The 18,537-nt window shown below is 37.9% G+C and overlaps 1 protein-coding gene across 2 annotated transcripts in view; it reads left to right on the top strand.

The window, feature by feature from the left end:
- Positions 1–1,057: 1,057 nt before the first annotated feature.
- Positions 1,058–18,537, top strand: part of NAALAD2 (N-acetylated alpha-linked acidic dipeptidase 2) — a 34,503-nt gene continuing 17,023 nt past the window's right edge. For both annotated transcript variants that reach the window (XM_072855098.1, XM_072855104.1), the window contains exons 1-12: positions 1,058–1,146; positions 2,689–2,800; positions 5,901–6,087; positions 7,512–7,613; positions 8,429–8,554; positions 9,213–9,399; positions 10,524–10,617; positions 10,899–10,997; positions 13,185–13,270; positions 13,859–13,978; positions 14,412–14,494; positions 17,307–17,370. In XM_072855098.1, coding sequence (XP_072711199.1) covers positions 1,065–1,146; positions 2,689–2,800; positions 5,901–6,087; positions 7,512–7,613; positions 8,429–8,554; positions 9,213–9,399; positions 10,524–10,617; positions 10,899–10,997; positions 13,185–13,270; positions 13,859–13,978; positions 14,412–14,494; positions 17,307–17,370 — 1,342 coding nt within the window. In that variant the 5' untranslated portion in view covers positions 1,058–1,064. The remainder of the gene's footprint in view (positions 1,147–2,688; positions 2,801–5,900; positions 6,088–7,511; positions 7,614–8,428; positions 8,555–9,212; positions 9,400–10,523; positions 10,618–10,898; positions 10,998–13,184; positions 13,271–13,858; positions 13,979–14,411; positions 14,495–17,306; positions 17,371–18,537) is intronic.

Genomic DNA, 18,537 nt, shown 5'->3' with positions numbered 1-18,537 from the left:
ACCTAATCTATTTAAGAAAGTTTTGATATCTGGAGCACTGCCATTTCTTTCACAAGTTGTATCTACTTTGGACTCTTTTGGGAGTGAGTGGTAAGAACTCAGAGCATGTCCAGGCTCCCAGAAAAGCTTTCCTCCCTTCAGCCAGATAACTGGTCTCAGATGGGCAGGTCCTCAGTTCCAGAATGATCAGTCTTGGCTTCCACGTAGCCGTGCAGAAACTCACCAGCAGGGAGTGATGTGCAGGGTCAGGGTAAGTTTGTACGAAATATGTTGATTCTATGATTCTATGAAAGTATCATCTTGACTATTCCCTGGGCTGAAGTTGTGTCCTTTTCCATGAGATACTGATGGATTTGGGTGAATTAGAGTAGGAAAACTTGATCCTAAAAACCTTGTAATCCAAAATGTAAAAAGCTGGAGAATATAGAAAATAATTTTACAACTTTTCCCAGTTGCAAATTGGATGACGTCTGGAAGCGTCCCCACTGGCTAATCTAAATTGTATTCTGAGCTGCTCTAAGCATTCATCACTTGCCAAGGATTAATGTAACCACGGATTACAAAGGGGAGCAATTCAGTGCTTCCTGGGTAAAGAGAAAACAAGTTTTCCCTTCCTCCACTTAATCTCTTGGCCACTTCCACTGGAACAAATACTGATTGTGATTAAGCCTAAAACAGGAACTTACAAAAACAGAGCGTCCTGATAATTTATAGAAATTAGCCTTTAAAATAGTACTTATGCATTGCTTTATGCACAGTTTAGATGTGTATTTGTTACAGAAATACACATGCAGCTACACACAAGCTGTCTTGTGGGGTGAGACTAAGAAATTAAAGTGTTTTATTGCACTCGGAAAATCATATCATCATCATCCAGGGATTAAGGCTGGTTAGGCAGGAGGAGAGCTGAGAATCACAGAAGCGGGGGCAGCCCTGGGGCTGAGGGCGGGAGGAGGAGGAGGAGAGAGAGGAGGAGGAGGAGGAGGAGGAGGAGGCGGAGGAGGAAGGCAGCTGCTTGCCTGCCCTCTTGGCAGCCTGCAGAGCTGCTGGCCACCGATGCCCGTATGGCTGGGAGCAAGGCCGCCCTCTGCACATGGCTAGGCTGCCCCGGGCTGCTGGGCTGTTTCTTGCTGGGCTTTCTTGCAGGTGAGTACAGAGCCACCGGGGCTCAGCCCGCAGCCTTTGCCCTCTGCAGATACTTACGTGCGACTCCTGCTCTGATTAACTCCCCATCAGGGAGCTTTTACTGCTTTTTAGGGACGTTATAAAATACTCATCCCACTGTTTTTCTAAGAGGTTGTTCTCTCTAGCAGTCTTGGTCTTTAGGGAGTGAGGAATATAAGAGCTGCATGCTTCAGCCCAAGATGAGCCCTGGTGAACTGACAGCTTCCTGTAATGGGCAGTCAGATGTTAGAAGAGGAGAGATTAATAGAAGAGTTTGAGACTTGTGATTGCAAAACCTCCAGGATTTTTTTTTAATTTGTATTTCCTGGTTTTTACTGAAGATCTATTTAAATGTTCCTATTCAGTTGCTATTTTAGAAATTAAGGGCAGAATGTAGGGGAGGAGGAGTTTTGACTGACAGCCAGGAGTGGAGTTGCTGAATTTTCCATCATGTACAATGAACTTCACTAGAACATTAGATTCTTTTCTGCAGTCACTTGCAGCATTTGATTTTAAGTCTAAAATTGCATGTCTGCAGCTGTCCCTTTTAAACTTGCGTTGTAGCACACACCTAAGGTTAAAGCATGAAAGAAAAATCCATGAGGACTATTAAATATAAAAAAACCCATTAGTTTGATTTAGGAGATCCCTGACCTGCAAATTTCTGGTGCTTGTGCTGTTCTTACACATTTCTCTGAACATCATCTTTTGGCCATGCTCCAAAACAGGATACTGGGAAAGATGGACCTTTGGTCTGATCCAGTATCGCTGTTATGTTCAGAGTGTTACTACAATTGCATTTAAGTCTAACAGGTCATATGTATTGTGCATGTGACAGCACATATACTTGGCTTTATTATTACAATTATCCCAGTCTGGGATTTTTTAGCTGTAATAGTAAAAGGATTTGTTTTTTTTAAAGACAAATTCATATAGTTGATATACTCTCTCCTTTCAGATTTATGGCAACTGAAAAATCTAACTTTTTAAAACTGACTAGGGTCACAGTTAACTTTATTCCTTTAATTATTAAATAGACTAAGCCCACCATTCCCCAAATCTGTAACTACTATAATGCTGGCAGGGTGGCTGTTGGGTCCTAGACCTTCACTTTAAATAGGCTTATGCATAATTTTTAAATATATGTATAAATTAAATAAGGGAAGTTCATCATGCGTATCAGGAGTTCAATCCTCCCACTGCAAACAGTTAATTGAGAATTTAAACTATAGTTTAAAATTAACAACAGATGAATCTGCCTTAAAAAGGGGACTGTATTTACCAGAGATTTAGGGTGTGCTTTTCTAATTATGTAATTTTTTTGGCAATTCAGTCAATGAAGTGTATTTTACTTTTCTGTTTCACTTCCATGTTTGAGCCAGCAAACACTGACAGAGGGTGCTCTAAGCCCTGTGCATCCTTGTGGTTTTCATGAGACTGTTCAGTACTTGAGGTTGCACATGGGCTCAAACATGTGAGGACTGGTGTTCTTGCTAAGTAGGAAGCTTTTCAAATGTGTTTCAGGATGGTTTACAAAACCGACCGAAAAAAACCCATACTCTTCAGATGTCTATCAAAATGTGAGACAGAAACTTGCGGCTGAAATGAAAGCAGAAAACATCAAGCAATTCCTTCGGTAAGCCCTGCGCATCTTGGTTTTTGAATAATTTTATCAGTCACAAAAGCCAGAAAGTGATAACATCAGCTCCAAGGAACAGCTTCTGAAAGCAGAGCTGTTAAGATGCTTTCAAAGTATTTGGTTTGTACAGAATGTCTGGCGGAAGGAGAAGGGAGAGACTCACAACCTTTCTGTTCCCCCCCTCCCCATTTTTGAAGTTACTTTTTTGGGGTGGTTGTACTGTTAGGTGTACTTCCCTCAAGCTGCATTACTGCCAGTGCTTATCATACTTTTTTTATTATGGTTTTCCATTGTCTTGATTTAATGCAGTATAAGTGTCTGGTTTTTCCTCACGAGTGTCTGAAGCTCTAACATCGAATAACTTTCATTGTTATTTTTCTTTTTTAACTTTTCTTTGTTTCAGACTGAGATGATTTTACTGTATTTGGGATACACTGCTATTAATTACATTTGACTGATAATCTCTCCAGTGTCTCCTTAAACTTTCAGTTTGAGCAGCTAGTCTAAGTAGAAAATGAATATATTAAAAATGTAGCATTAAAAATGATACAAAGTTTGCATGGCACTGAGTTGCATATATAGTTACAACGGATAATTCCTTTAGTGTGGCCGTATTGGATACTGTGCTGTTAAGTTGGGTGCTTGGGATCCCATTATACCCTGTCTTCTGTTTCAGAAGTTGAAGGGCCCTGTCCAAGCACAGTGTGTGTGTATGGTTGGTTAAGTCTTGCATGGTGTAATTGTTATTAAACTGCATCCATGCGGTTCTTTCAAAACATCTAAAATGCTAGGGATATAGAAATACCCTCTTGTTTTGCTGTGTCTTTCACTGGAAACGAAAAAAAAATGATTCTTGTGCATATTTATATCTTCTACAGAGGAACAAATATATTCACACAAAAAGTAAACAAATATAACCTCTGGTTAGTAACATGTTGGTATTCAGCACGTAAGTCAGCAGCTGCATCATAAACATCAAAGGATTGCTGACAAATTTGATTTCTGTTCATTTATTCTAAACCCAAAAGGTTTCATTTCTAACATCAATTAGCTTTTTAAGTCGATAGGCCTTTTCTTATTTTGTATTTGTTGCTTTCATTGGAGAGTTAGATTGGAGAGTTAGATTGCTTAGATTGGAGAGTTCCTGAAGATTATGTTTGAGTGAGAGTCTGAGCAACATTGAGATTGATGACGGCATGAAATAGCTCTGCAATTATGCTAAAGTTTCTTGGCCATAGGGTATTCATGGTGTCTGATTTGTCTGCTTGCTTTGATAATTGGCCAAATGCTTCATACTGTTTTTTTTCCTAAATTCAAATAAAAAGCAGGAACTGCAGAAAAATTATATTAATACACTATCCCAAAAGTTTGTTAAAAGCATAAAAAAATGTGAACTTGAGAATTTTGATTCATATTCTTAGTTTTTTAAACTACTAAATCTGCTTTTATCAAGTGGGGAAAACAAACTATGAGTCTTAGAAAATGCAGACACCTTGACCTTAGCATTGAATCGTAGCTCTGGAAAGGATGAAATTGTTTGAAAGTGTAACATTGAAAAAAGGCATCGTGTTTTTCAGTATATTTTTCCTGATGGCATATGTAGTATTTAAACTAAAGTACTTAAGGAATCAAAAGGTACTTAAAATACTTAGAATTAAAGTGCAAGAAGAAAACAGGCAACAAGCTTTGGCAAAGGTTGCTTCTGGATCTCGGTGCATACCCGCACAGTTTAAAGAGAGGAAAAGACAACAGCAGAGAGCAGAAGGTTGTGGTCTACATGAGAATGTAGATGCATTCAAATCCAGGGGGCCAGGTGGGTTTCACATGAAAGACCTGGATGTTATGATTGCAAGGCTGCTGTCTATGAGAAGTTCTGGTGATTGAAGGAGGTCCCTGGTGGCTGAAAAAGGCTGATGTTGTGCCCATCTTTCAGTAAGGCAAGAAGGACAACCTGGGGGGACTGTGGGCTGGTCAGCTTCACTTCAGTCCCTGGAAGGGTGACCAAACATCCTTCTGGAATCTGTTTCCAAACACATGAAGGACACGAAGATAGTTAGGAACAGGCAGCATTTTTTTACTATTTGTAAATAAATAAAACAAAATCACTACTGATCAGGGTGATTGTCTTCTCTACAGAAATGACTGGCTATGTGTATCAGTGGAGATGTTACAGTGGCTGTAACATCCTTGACTTTAACAAGGCTTTGGACATCATCTCCTGCAGCATTCTCATTTGGAAGCTGAGGAAGTACATACTGAAGAACAAGCTCTTACATGGGTTGAAAATAGGCTGAACTAACAGGTTGAAGGGGTACTAATCATGGTATTTGGTACCACTAATTAATGGTAATTAATGGTATCTGACATCCGTGGGGCAGCCATTAACAAGTAGCCTGTTGGGGATCCGAAGCTGGTGCTTAGTACCCGGCTGACTCATCAGCGTTCACCATAACTCATTTGTTCAGTGGGCCAAATAAATTCTAGACAGATTTGTGTAGGGTAGCCCAGAGGGGCTGGATATTGTTTCTGACTATTTATCACCATAATGTGTTATATCTGATCTGCATGTAAATGTTGTTAAGAAGGCTTTTATTATTCAGGCTGTTGATTAAGGAAAAAAGAACAAATCTGTGCAGATAATTTGACATAATGATTTTCAAGTTAAACTTATTAGTACATGTTATGCCAACAATGTACAAACCCATCATCAGATACCAGAATTATTTGGAGAGCTCCTTTCTGAATGTGTAGCTTTTCTGGATCTATTTCTGCTCCTTGCATACTGTTCATATTCTTTTGCTGAATGTCTTTGACACTGATTTTCATTGCTTGTGTGTAGATGTGGTTATTTCTGTTATGCAAAGAGAAAGGTTCAGCTGACTTATCTTAAGCCCTCAGGAAAGATCCTCTGCTCTGACTACATTTTGTGCTTATGCTGATGCAGACTGATAATCATGTTATACAGCTCAGACTTTAACTATAAGACCTTACTTTCCACACATGTGGCTTGAAGATAAGCTTTATACACACTGATGTGAGTTCACTATTGTGCTTCTCTGTATTTGCTGCTTACTAGCTATATTCTGTTTTACTCTAGCTCGTTTACCAAGCTGCCTCACCTCGCAGGAACTGAACAGAATCTTCTTCTTGCCAAACAAATTCAAGGACAGTGGAAGGAATTTGGACTGGATTCAGTAGAACTCGTTCATTATGATGTGCTTCTTTCATACCCAGATGAAAAGCAGCCAAACTACATCTCAATAATTGATGATCAAGGGAATGAGGTGATCTTTTTAATGATTAAACTATATTTATGTAAGACTCCTTTAAAGAAATAGTGGCTTCCTCTGTTTTCCCACCCACTCATTCCAGCATGTGCTTGATATGATAAAAAATCCACTGCAAAGGGAACTCATATTTAGAAATGCTTTTCCAGACTGTGCAGCAGAAAAGAGCAGAGTGGCTGAAATCTCAGTGCCTCGTACAGTAGAGAGAGGATGTGTGGAGAGGCTGTGATTAACACCAATAGATCATAAAGTATAAGAATAGCCATACTGGTTCAGATCAAGGATACATCTAGGCCAATATCCTGTTTCCATAAACAGCCTGAAGTGGATGCACAGGGATGTATAAGAACAAAGAAATGTATTTAAGGCATGCAATTCTTCCAGTGTCTGGCTATTTTCAGCTCAGGGGTTCTCTGAGCGTGATGCAATTAGTCTCTTTAAGAATCCTCATTAGACCTCTTTTCCAAGTATTTATCCAGTTAGTAACCCTTGTTGGATCTCTCTTCCAAGTACCTATCCAAACTCTGCTTGAACATCTGTACAATTTTTGCTTCCACAACATGCTGAGGTAAGGAATCCCACACAGATACTATGCATTGTATGAAGTACTGCCTTGTTTCATTTGCTCTGACCCTGATCCTACTGGCTTCCTACAGTGTCTCCTAAGTTAGCGTTGGAAGTAGTAATGAACTGTCAGTCTGTAGTGACCTTCTCCATTTTGTACACCCAGGGGAATTAATGAAGTAGATGTAAAATCTGACAAGGAGCCTGCGCGAGGAGAGGAGATGGCACTGCTAGAGAAACATCATAGCACATAGGTAGGGATGAAGAGTCCTGGTAGAAACTGAGGAATATGTGCTTAGGGATGACATGATCTTAGAGGTGAAAGAATGGAGAAATTATTCCAGAAACTCCCTAACACAGTCTCCCAGCTATAATCTCACAAGGTGACAGAGTGGACGTGAACCTTGAGGCAACATGAGTGTTACAGTAGATAGTGATGAAAGGCAGCATGTTTAACTGGAGGGTAACTAGCGAAAAGGTGAAGAGAGGAGTAATAATACAAGTGGGAGTAATCACAAAAAATAACTGTGATGGCATGGACGAACTAGGTGTCTTTTTATTGTCACCGCCTCTTGGCAATTTTCAGCTACTTCTTTGCTTAGGTTCAGGCAGTGACTGATGAGCGTCTTCTGACAAGTAATCTATCTCTCTGTATTCATATCTGCATTCTGTTATAAAAATTAAGCTATGTATCCCTAGCTGTTTTTTTGTTTGAACTTATACTTGATAGTTAGAATTGTATTTTTTGCTAACAATTTATGGAAACTAGCATATCATTTGCAATAACAAAGCTTAGTGTACAAACTTGTGCCTGGAGGTAGAGTGTTTGACCAAAGACTTCTGTTGTTTATTGATAGATTTTCAATACGTCATTGTTTGAACCACGTCCACAGGGGTATGAAAATATTACTGATATACTACCACCATATAATGCTTTTTCAGCACAAGGAGTGCCAGAGGTAAGAAAAAAAAGAGTAAGAGTATTATTAGCTGAAGTCATATTTTGCAAAACACTTGATGGGATAGATTACTCCAACTTCTCAAAATATGTCTTGTAGGAGTTTTAATTAACCATTAGTATAAGAGAACATGTAAGGACAGCTAGGCCACATATTGTGTGAAGGTTAGAAGTCTCCTGTTAGAAAAAAAGCTTTCTCAAATTGCTAGAAATCTGAATCACGTAATAAGTGAAAAGCTTTTATCTTTATGGGAAATGTTGGATATGTCTCAGATTACTCCACATTACTCAATCACATGGAGAGGACTTGCTTAAGTCTTAAGTAGAAATAGCAATATATAAATCAATTTGGAAGACATTTTGGATTAAGTGAATGCCTTCAAAGGCTACAAAAGTCCCTCACTTAATCTGATAATTCATCATGGAGGAACAAGTCAGGGACAATATTGCATTGCACAGATAAATGAAGTTATATAATAGTGAGTGTTTGTGTATGCAAGGAATGCCACTATTTTTTCATGGCCACAGAAGTTTGTCAGTTTAGCAAAGTACATTGGTTTAGTTTCCAACCTCAGTTTATAGGGCTGCTGTTAAGTGCAGGGTAATATAGAAAGGTCAGCAGTTTGAGCCAAGGCTTCCTATAGAATCTTATGGAAATCTTTTTGCTATTGTTTTTATGGGCACTGGATCTCATTTGTAGAAATGCCAAAAAATAGCCATGTCATACATAGTGAATAAAACTGTGTATTTCTGAAAACAGATATTTTGTTTGTTGAATGACCAGTTGCCATGAAACTGCTCTTCTTTTCTGTGCAGACAGATCTCGTATATGTGAATTATGGCCGCACAGAGGATTATTTTAAGCTGGAGCGTGAAATGAGAATTAACTGTACGGGAAAGATTGTCATTGCCAGATACGGGAAGATCTTCAGAGGAAACAAAGTAAGGGTTGTGTTTTATTTTTTCCTCTGTGGGTCAGACACTGCTCATGGTAGAGCTGGCAGGAGTTAATGAGGGCTCGAAGTTGGAACATATGAGCAGAAGGAAGCCTGCAATGTATCCATTGTGACTGCACTCTAAGAATAACTTGAAAACAATAAAAACAGATGAATGTGTTAATCTCCTGAGACTGAGATGACTGCAAACTCCTTAAACAGCTCCTGCGAGAGATTAGTTTAGGTAACTAAGTAGTCTGCAGAGCCAAGGCTTTTAATACTTTTCATCCATAGAACTGCAGTATTTTTAAGAAGTAAGTATTTGACAAGGAGTCTGATGCATAGAGATTGAATAACTAACTCTTCTGACTTTAGACAACAACTCTGACAAAATTGGTGATAGTGGGACAGTGGGGATAGTAGTCAGTTTTTGTGCCTCAATTTTATGTCCTGTGCTTTATTTCATAGCCTTGAGCTATGACTAAAGGTGTGACACAAATAACAAAGATGCTGTGTTTCACTGTGATTTGTTCTTCTGCCGAGTCTGTGGTCATTTTCACTCTTCTACATATACAACTTCTAATGGAAGTAAATTGCAACATTCAGATTTATTACTTCATTTAAAAAAAAAAAAAGGCATTTCTTAAAAGCAAATAATTTCACAGGTTAAAAATGCCATATTAGCAGGAGCCCAAGGGATCATACTTTATTCAGACCCTGCTGACTACTGTGCCCCAGGAGTAGATGCTTATCCAGATGGCTGGAACCTTCCAGGTGGAGGAGCCCAGCGTGGGAATGTGTTAAACCTGAATGGAGCTGGGGACCCTCTAACACCAGGTTATCCTGCAAAAGGTGAGCGAAAGATCTGTACCCTGAGCCACCAAGTACTTTATAAACTGGTGCTGAAAGTTATTGTGGCACTAGAAATTCATCTGTTTTCAGTACAGATGCAAAGAAGAAAGCTGCTTAAAATTGTTTTTAACAGTAGTTAACTTTCCTATTGTAGACTAAGTTCTACCTCTATGTCATTTCAACTGGTTGCTTTTGAGTTAGGCAGGGAAAGTAAGTTTTTAGGAAAATCTCTTTGTATGATCCCAGCTTCATAGCTCTTAGAAAAGCAGGACGTGTATGTTTACAGACTGTGAAGCAGTAGAAAATGGCTGAGAATTTATAGCCATTTTTAAATATCTGTGTTTCTCAAGAGGACCAGTCTAAACTAGATTATAGTCTACCATCAAAGAGGAGTAATTGCTTTGCTTGGAGGTATGTTTTCTTGCTGATCCTAAATTCCAAGCAGAAAAACAGTTTAAAATCCTCTTTACAGGGAGTAAAATTTCTGTATTAAAAATAAGAGTAGCCTGGAGTCTCTAGAAACTTGGCACCACGTGCTTGTCTTGTCCTTGTAGGCGTCCTGAACTCAGTCTGAACTAAGGTGCCTACCAGGCCTGTCTGCAGATGGGATGGGAACACAGGGGTGCTTCTGGAAAGCTCACTGGCTTGTGTGACCATTGTTGGGGGCATAAGACAACACCATACTGAAAAAACAGGATAGATTGTGTGTGCCTGGCCCACCAGATTCAGAGAGGTATTGACTGTCTTCACCATAGATAAATGCATCTGTGGATGTCTTCTGCAGCTTGTCAACAGGCTGCACAGGGGCCGTCTTCACCTCACACACCAGTTTGGTTATCCCACAGTCAGCTTTGAGGAGATGTAATAATGTGGATGGACAGCAAAACTAACCTTGCATCAAATCTGGGGACTTCTCTTACACAGTTGTGCAGATGCACTATTGGGTTTGTGGTTCTGCCATTACATTTTGGTTTCCTAGAAGCAACATCTAAGAAATGATGTGAAAATTAAAAAGTTGATGCATGCTTGTGGCTACTGTGTGGCTGCACTGTTCAAAAGTATTTCCAGTTTGGTGAAAGTTGCTAAGAACACTATAAACCTGACATTTTGTTCTGGTTTCTCAGAGTACACTTTCAGGTATAAAGTTAATGAAGGTGTAGGGATTCCCAAAATCCCAGTTCATCCCATTGGATATCATGATGCAGAAGTATTATTAAGGTGAGTACACATCCGTCCTCCTCACCAGAAGTCAATATTCACAAATGTGCAGCAAAATCTTTTATACTAAGATGGTAAAATCTATGCTGTTACTTGTATTTATTGCTCTTTTGTAATAGAGTGCGCTTCAGAAAATGTGGGAAATTCAAAGCAATCTGCTTCTGGCATAATGTTTTTAAGAATTTTGTAAACCGACCTTGTTTTAGGTGCAGTAATCATTAAGGGAATTTAAGGTTTTAGCCTACTGGTCAACTACATTGGTCTTGGTTTTCACTTAACAGTGCAATGGGAGGACCTGCAGCTCCAGACAGCAGCTGGAAGGGAAGTCTCAATGTGTCTTATAACATAGGGCCAGGATTTGCAGGCAGCTCTTCTACAAGGTTTGTTTTAACACTTGCCTATTTATAAAATATTGCAAAAAAAATCTCAACAAGAAAAGGACTGTGAAACAATACATCTAGAGACATTCTGGAGAAATTTACTTCCTTCTGAGTGGGCAACACTTGGTGATAATTATTAGAATTTGAAAATTAATTATGAAAGCGATCGTTTTGCTCAGTGTCCCCAGCGCTAATGGATAGACAGATTCAGAGGGTATAGGTCCAGCTCATTCCAACTTTAATCCTTACTTTAAGGTTCAGACATGGTTTCACTGGTCCTTTTAAAAATGGCTTTATAGGAGTAAGCAGACTTTTTTTAATACTGTTGAATTAACCCTAAACTTCCTCCTCACTTCAAGTTTGGTCTTTCTTCTCTGTTTCTGATGACCAAGGGGACAATAGGACAGCCAGCTTGTACCAGTCCAGCGGGGAAGGACTGACAATTCAGTAGTTCTCTTCTACGTACATTTCCCTTGTCCACTGGAAGCCTCCCAGGGTTTCTGTGAACTTAGAGCTGTGAAGTGTGGCGATGATTTGGGAGTCCATCAACTGTTCCCCAAAGCTGGTAGGCCCTATGGTTGAAAGCCCTGAATAATAGCAGGATGGAAGAGCCCAAAGCACATATATCTTACTAATTTGTTTGTGAGGAACTGGCTTTTGACCAGTTGGATTAGTGATACTATGTTTGCAGTTTACATTTTTTCAGCTCTAACAGAGAAGTACAACTGTCCAGGTCTCCAGCACTAACAGAGTTGCTCTCTAGCAGACCAAGCCATGTAACAATTACATTTGGTGATCAGGGATTTGACTGGCTGTCAGGGACTGTCATAGCATTCTTCATTGTTTATAACTGATAAGCTGCAATAGATAAAGCTAAAGATCACTTTTTCACATAAAAGTACTTTCACTTTACATGAGGTATTATTCTACGAGGATTGGTGGTGGACCACAATGAACAGTGTGTAAAAATGGTGTATCACTATCACTGCTCCACCTCCTGCAAAACAAGAGTGTGTCTGAATATATAATTTTATAAAGACTTCATTGATCATTATTCTTTTCTGCTCTGCTTTAACTCTAGCTGAAGATGAATAAAGTAGGAATAAATAAATAAGAAAGCATATTTGAACATAATGAAGGTGCTGTTTGGAATGTCTTGAAAAGCAACAGTGAGAAAAGAAACAACATGATTCATCCACAAAATATATACATGGGAGATATTTTTGAATGCACTTTTTAACATCTTCCTAGTTGATAGGGTAACAGTTTTTGTAAATATGGGTGAATCCTACATAGACTTCTTTCTCAGAGTAGCTCCATATCATAATGAACCTTTTGAGTCTAGGTAGAAAGTCACTTAGACATGGAAAGTGTGCAAGTATATGCACGCTGAAGGCACTGGTGTCAGTTATTTTCTGGGCAAAGATCCAGTAGCTGTCCTGAAGTAGGTTTTGATTTTGACAGCTGTGCAGATTTGCTGCTGAAAAGATAACTTCAAATGTGAAACTCATGGGGTTTTGTCAGACACAAAAAAAGCATTGTTTGATGCTTTGTTTCTTCTACAGGTTAAGAGGGGCTGAATGCTACATTATTTTTAGCTCTCCTAATACCTGAATTTCCTTCCTTTTTATAAAATTTCACAAGCAGATTTTACTGGGGGAGAGGATGGAGGATTGACAAATCTTGATCACTTAGATCTGTTGTCCTAAACAGAGATTTCAGTTTATTCCTGGATGAACATTTCTAATGACCTTCTCTCCATGTTCTATCTTATTACATGGAATTGTGCTACAAAACCAAAGTGTATTCTTTATAAAAATATGTATATCCACAATTATCATTTTGGTGAAAATGTAAATGTATTTTTAATTACTGTATATGCTTTTCAGTTTACTCCTCTAATACACAATTATCTGATTGACTCCCATAAATAACAATTCAATAAATGCTGCAAATGTTTGAAAGTTATAGATTGGCCCACTTCATAGGGTTGTTTCTAAGGTATCTTTCTGTCATCAGGTTAACCTGAAATAAAAAATGGGACACTGATACAGCACGACAGGTTAGATCAGTGCTGAACACACAAAGCAGAACAGAAGCACAAAGTTTCTGGCTTACAAGCTATTACATTGCTTTTTATTGCCTTCTCAGTCAGAAATGGTTACTCCATACTGCTTTTCATTTCAGAAAAGTCAGAATGCATGTTCATACGAACAATGAAATAACACGAATTTACAACGTCATTGGCATCCTCAGAGGAGCTGTGGAACCAGGTGAGCATCGGGTGCTTGAGGATTTTAATTCCTTCTTTATTTTGTGTTTGGTGAAATTGTTCTCATATTGCAAGAAACATCAAGCTTTTTAGATAGCCAGATAATATGGAATCTGAGAAACCCTTGATAGTTGTCCTATCCCTCCCATCACACTGTTTTTCATTGGCATTCCCAAGAATATATTTGAATGGGAATGCTAGGATGATAGATGTCAGAGAATTTTTTTATAACGCCTGTCATTTTACAGTAGGTTTCCCCTTACATCATTCATACATTTTGCCTTTGCAAAAATTAACACAATGCAAAGTACAAAAAACCAGTGATGATCTGGGACCTCAACATACTATTGTTGACACTTAGTAGCTGGCCATATACATGAAAGACTTTTAAGTGGTAAAACATGTATAAAATATTTCTCGTCTTCATTTTTATACTTCAGTAGAGTAAGTGAATGATTGCAGATTACCTTAAAAAATAAATTTGTAGCACTGGTATTTCGCTTGACACAAGTAGGGATGCAATCAAAGGAAATACAGGTAACCTAAATGCATTTTTAATTAAGGATTGATATTGTGTGTTTGTTTCCAGACAGATATATTATTTTAGGAGGTCATAGAGACTCTTGGGTATTTGGTGGTATCGATCCAACTACGGGTGCAGCTGTTCTGCAAGAGGTTGTACGGAGTTTTGGTAAAATGAAGATGGAAGGTAACTTACTTATTGCAAACATAAAATGATGGATATGGAAAACAGCAGCTTTAAGGAACTGTGTTGAATGTTCCCATAAGCAGTTGTGTTGATTTAACTTTTCACCTCTACAGAAAGTTGATTTCTCATTATGAAAGATGCAAATTCATTGAAGAGATGCATATGTAGCATTGCATCTTAGTGGGCTGAATTTACTCCCTCACATCTCTCATCAGTTTAATATTACCCTCTTAATTGTGTGGAATGAAAATACCGCATTAAGAAGAAATGCCTCTGCAATAATGTGTTCCTCTAAGGAGTTTAGAGAGGATTTTTTTTACTGCCATATCAATTAAGTGCTATTTTTTTAAAGTGATTTCAATTAACTGTGGTGATCTTTTACTAGACTTTCTAACTTTAAGTTGCATTTTCAAGCTTAACTATGTGATTGCAGGTTGGAGACCTAAGAGAACTATTATTTTTGCTAGCTGGGATGCAGAAGAATTTGGATTGTTGGGTTCCACAGAATGGGCTGAGGTAAATAAAAAATAGCGTAAAGAAAGCAAAACTTGAAAGTCTGTTGCAGGCAGCTGCAGTACTCAGTGGCATGTATTCCTAGGCTGCAATCAATAGCTTCAAGGTAAAATTGGAGCACAACAGACTCTTTCAGGTGCTGTGAGGGCCTCATGTATTTAAACAAATTACCTACCTAGCTTCTTACAACATAAGTGCACTAACTCTTCTAAGATTTAAAAATCTACTTTGATTCAAAGCTAATGTCCCTCAGTGGTCTCTATGTGGAAATCTATCCCTTCATTTAACAAAATGATAGCATTTTGTATAACCTAAATTGGTTTATTTTCTAACCTTCTATTTGAGAAATTCCTTAGTTTCTATAAACTAAAGTCCAGATCATATACCTGTGATCTGTAAGCACACCAAGCCCTTTGTGTGGAAATTAATCCTCCTGGGCAAATGAAAGGGTAGGTAATCTGTGAGTTAATAGTTCTAAATTCATGTGAAACTTCCAGTATTGTAGAGTCTCAGGGACAGGACAATCGATTAATTCTGTAGTGGGATCCCTGACTATATTCCTGCCTGAGAGAAGGATGTTGGGAAATTCAGAAGTGACGTTCTGAATGTTTTTCTCTTCCTTTCCCTGTTGGGCATGTTCAGTTCTTAACCCTGTAAGTGGATTTGTTCAGCCCTGGTAAGAAATATAGGTCTTATGAGAGTTTTCATTGCTTTGTCTGTAAAATCCAAATTAGAAATAGAGCAGGCAGAAAATTGTCTGATGAAACACACTTCTGCTGAACTATGTCAATTTATTAGTACTGAATGGTTTAACGGAAATGTGTTGTCTTGTTCTTCTGTTAGAATTTTATTTACAAGGTTATATTTAGATATGTGGATAGAGCTTTCAAAATCTATAAAATAAAATATTTTAATCTTTTTGTTTTAGTTCATTGGCATGTATTTCAGTAAACCACAAAATTACATAGGAAAATGACACGTGTCAGAGGAGGGAACAAGGCCAGAAATATGCTCCCAAACACCAAAGGGATTCCATCATTCTTCTGTTAACAAAGCTGAGACTTCTATTCCTTTGGATTTGCACTAATTCTTTCTCCCATAAACCATTTGGCTTCAGCTGCAATAGACTCTCTGCATCTTACTGTAGGTTTATGAGACATTAGATGAAGAAAGAATAATTTAAATTATCTTTAAAATAATTTACTGTGAGATTTTAAAGAGTTGTCATTAAAGTTTCATCCCACCCGAACTCCACTGGTAACAAAAGTATACTGTATATAAAACTTTATTGGTGATTTCTTTGTCTATGTATCTGTGCACATATTTAGATGCTGTCAAGAAAAAACACACATTTGTTTTAACAATGAGCAATATGGTGCAATGATACTTAAAAGATCAATTTATCTTGAGCAAGTCATAAATAAATTAGGAGTTCTTTTTACATATGCTTTGTTCATATATTGCTACTGCTGTTCTGTAATGTTTTTTGTTTAATAATTTAATATCTAGTAATCTATCATCCATTATTTCATGAAATGGCAGCTGTACTAGATTAGAAAGCCATAAGCACAATTCATATTTGAACTTCAATGTTTTTATATTATTGTTTTCTTGCTTTACCTCGGTGGTGTATATTCCTCCTCTTTGACACCTAAATTACATTCAGTTTCTCCAGAGACATTCCTCACAGCTTACATTCATGTTTTCTGCAGCTGCCAGATCTGTCATCTACTAAATCTTGAGGAAAATTAACCCATGATATTCACCATCTTCTGTGTAACAAAAAGACTCTGCAACTGTGGCAACATTCTTTTGTTACACAGACAATCTCCATTGCTCATAAATGAAGGAATTACTTTATGTTGCAAATATGCTTTTGCATATTTGCATATATGCAAGACCTCATGTATGCGTATACAGGCTTGCTCCCTCCCTTCACATTCTTTTGCGGAATCTTCTCTACTGTTTGTTTTAAAGATATTAATTTCATTATGAAGTTATCAATTACCAATTTGATTTTTAGTTCACATGACTTACAAATGATTAGTTGGGTTATAAATTCAATGAATCAAGTAACAATTACTAACCTAATTAGAATATCTATCACAAAGCCAAGACTTAGTAAAATACCACTTACTGATTAGAATATCAGTTTCAAACATAATTACCAGTTTGCAAAAAATTAAGCAAGTGTGTGTATATATTTAGCACGAAAGCAATGCTTGGTTGACTCAAAACAGTCAGTCAAATTCATTTGAATAGGAAAAGTCAGTGCTTTGACTCAGCCCTTTTTGAAATGGAAGAGTGTAGAAATGACAACAATACTTTTAACATTGATAAACCCAATAAATGATAAACCCAATTATCAGCGTTAAAATTGAGTTCAGTGCTGGGAGCTCAGATGAATAACTAGGGATTAAAAGCATGGAGGAATTCTGGCTGACCTCACAGTTACATGTTGCATGTTCAAAAAACACTGCAAGTGCAGAGTTAAAACACATGTATAACCTTAATTTACCTTGTTACAACGCTGTTCAGTAATTTTCCTTTTCCATCTTGCTGCTGTGTGATGCAGCAGGCAGCACCTACATTTTGTGGATGTTTTCCACAACAAATTAAGTCCCAGAAAGCAGGAGTGAATTTCATATGCCCAGATCATTGACCCATCCTCAAACATTCATATAATTAGTAAGGTACATAGGGCTACTTATCTGACTGGGTTTTTAAAGGTAATGCTGTAAAATACAGTGCACTTAACATGCTCTTGACTAAATGTCACTAACTGAAAGTAATAATTACACTTTTGCAACCCCAGGAAAATGCCAGAGTCCTCCAGGAACGGGCAGTTGCTTATATCAACACAGATTCTTCTATAGAAGGTGCGTCTTTTATTTTTAAACTCACTTTACTTCACAGATGTCAATTTTAATAGTTCACTCTGTATTATTTATTGCATCCAGAGCTGGCAAACATAAGATAGATAATGTGATGTTCAGAATAAGTGTAGCAAACACAGACTTATATGGAGAGAGAGAACAATTTAAATTCTCATGGTGCTTTCCTGTTGCAAATAGTCCCATCCATGAGCTGCAGCCCACCTGTCTGGAGTCCAGAATATCTCCTCTGGAGGAGTTTAGTATTCTGTGCTAATGAACTGAGCGGTCTGAATGTTAAACTCTCTCTTAATTACATTAGTTTTAATTTACAATTACAGTTTTAATATATGACAGACTGCTCCTTGTTCTGCTTGCAGCTCCAGCTCCTTTCCCTGTGGAATTATAATATTTTGGGGACACTAATTTATTATGATCTTAAGACAATTTTTGTCGAGACCTTAGGCTTACATTTTGTGGGGGTGGGACCCATTTTGGTGCTTTGGGCCAGTGTGGTCACCTTTGTTCATTGCTATGAGCAGGGAGAATGTGCAGGGAGTTACGTGTGTATTATGGCAGGGCTCTTCTAGAAAAATAGGCGCTGAAGAGTTGTTCACAAAAAAACTGATCCACCATTACCCAATTTACTATGCCCTTCAGATTATGAGAAGAATCTGTCATGCAGGAATGCTGCTTAGAAACTGGACTTTGAATTTTGGGCCCCAAACTATGACCTAAATCACAAAATCCTTCTTAAATTATACTGAGCTTTATTACAGAAGGACATTTACTGTTGTCTGTGCTGAAATAATAGTCAGTAGAGTCCTGTGAAGTTGTCCTGCATCATAACCTCAGTTATTTAGGGCATTGCTCTTCCCATGTTAAACTCAACTTATTTGGGCTTATTGTGTGTGACTAAAATGGATATCAACAGGCATATTTAAGAACTCTTTTTATTCCTGTCAGCTGAAAATTTTGTCTGTCACAAAAGGATTGGAAAGAAAGAAAAGCCAAACCCAGTGTCTAAATGCTCAGTTGGAGCTGGGGTGTAGGGAGGGTTAGAGCTGTTCCTTCAATTATGCAGCCTACATGCTGTGTAAAAAGTAGAGCAGAATTTCACGCCTAGAAGATCTCCTGAATGAAATAATAGCTTTACAACTGCTTCATATTCTC

This window comes from Ciconia boyciana, chromosome 1, assembly GCF_034638445.1.
Source record: "Ciconia boyciana chromosome 1, ASM3463844v1, whole genome shotgun sequence".
NCBI lineage: Eukaryota > Metazoa > Chordata > Aves > Ciconiiformes > Ciconiidae > Ciconia > Ciconia boyciana.
Note: the sequence above shows the minus strand (reverse complement) of the source record. Positions and strands in the feature narration are given on the sequence as shown.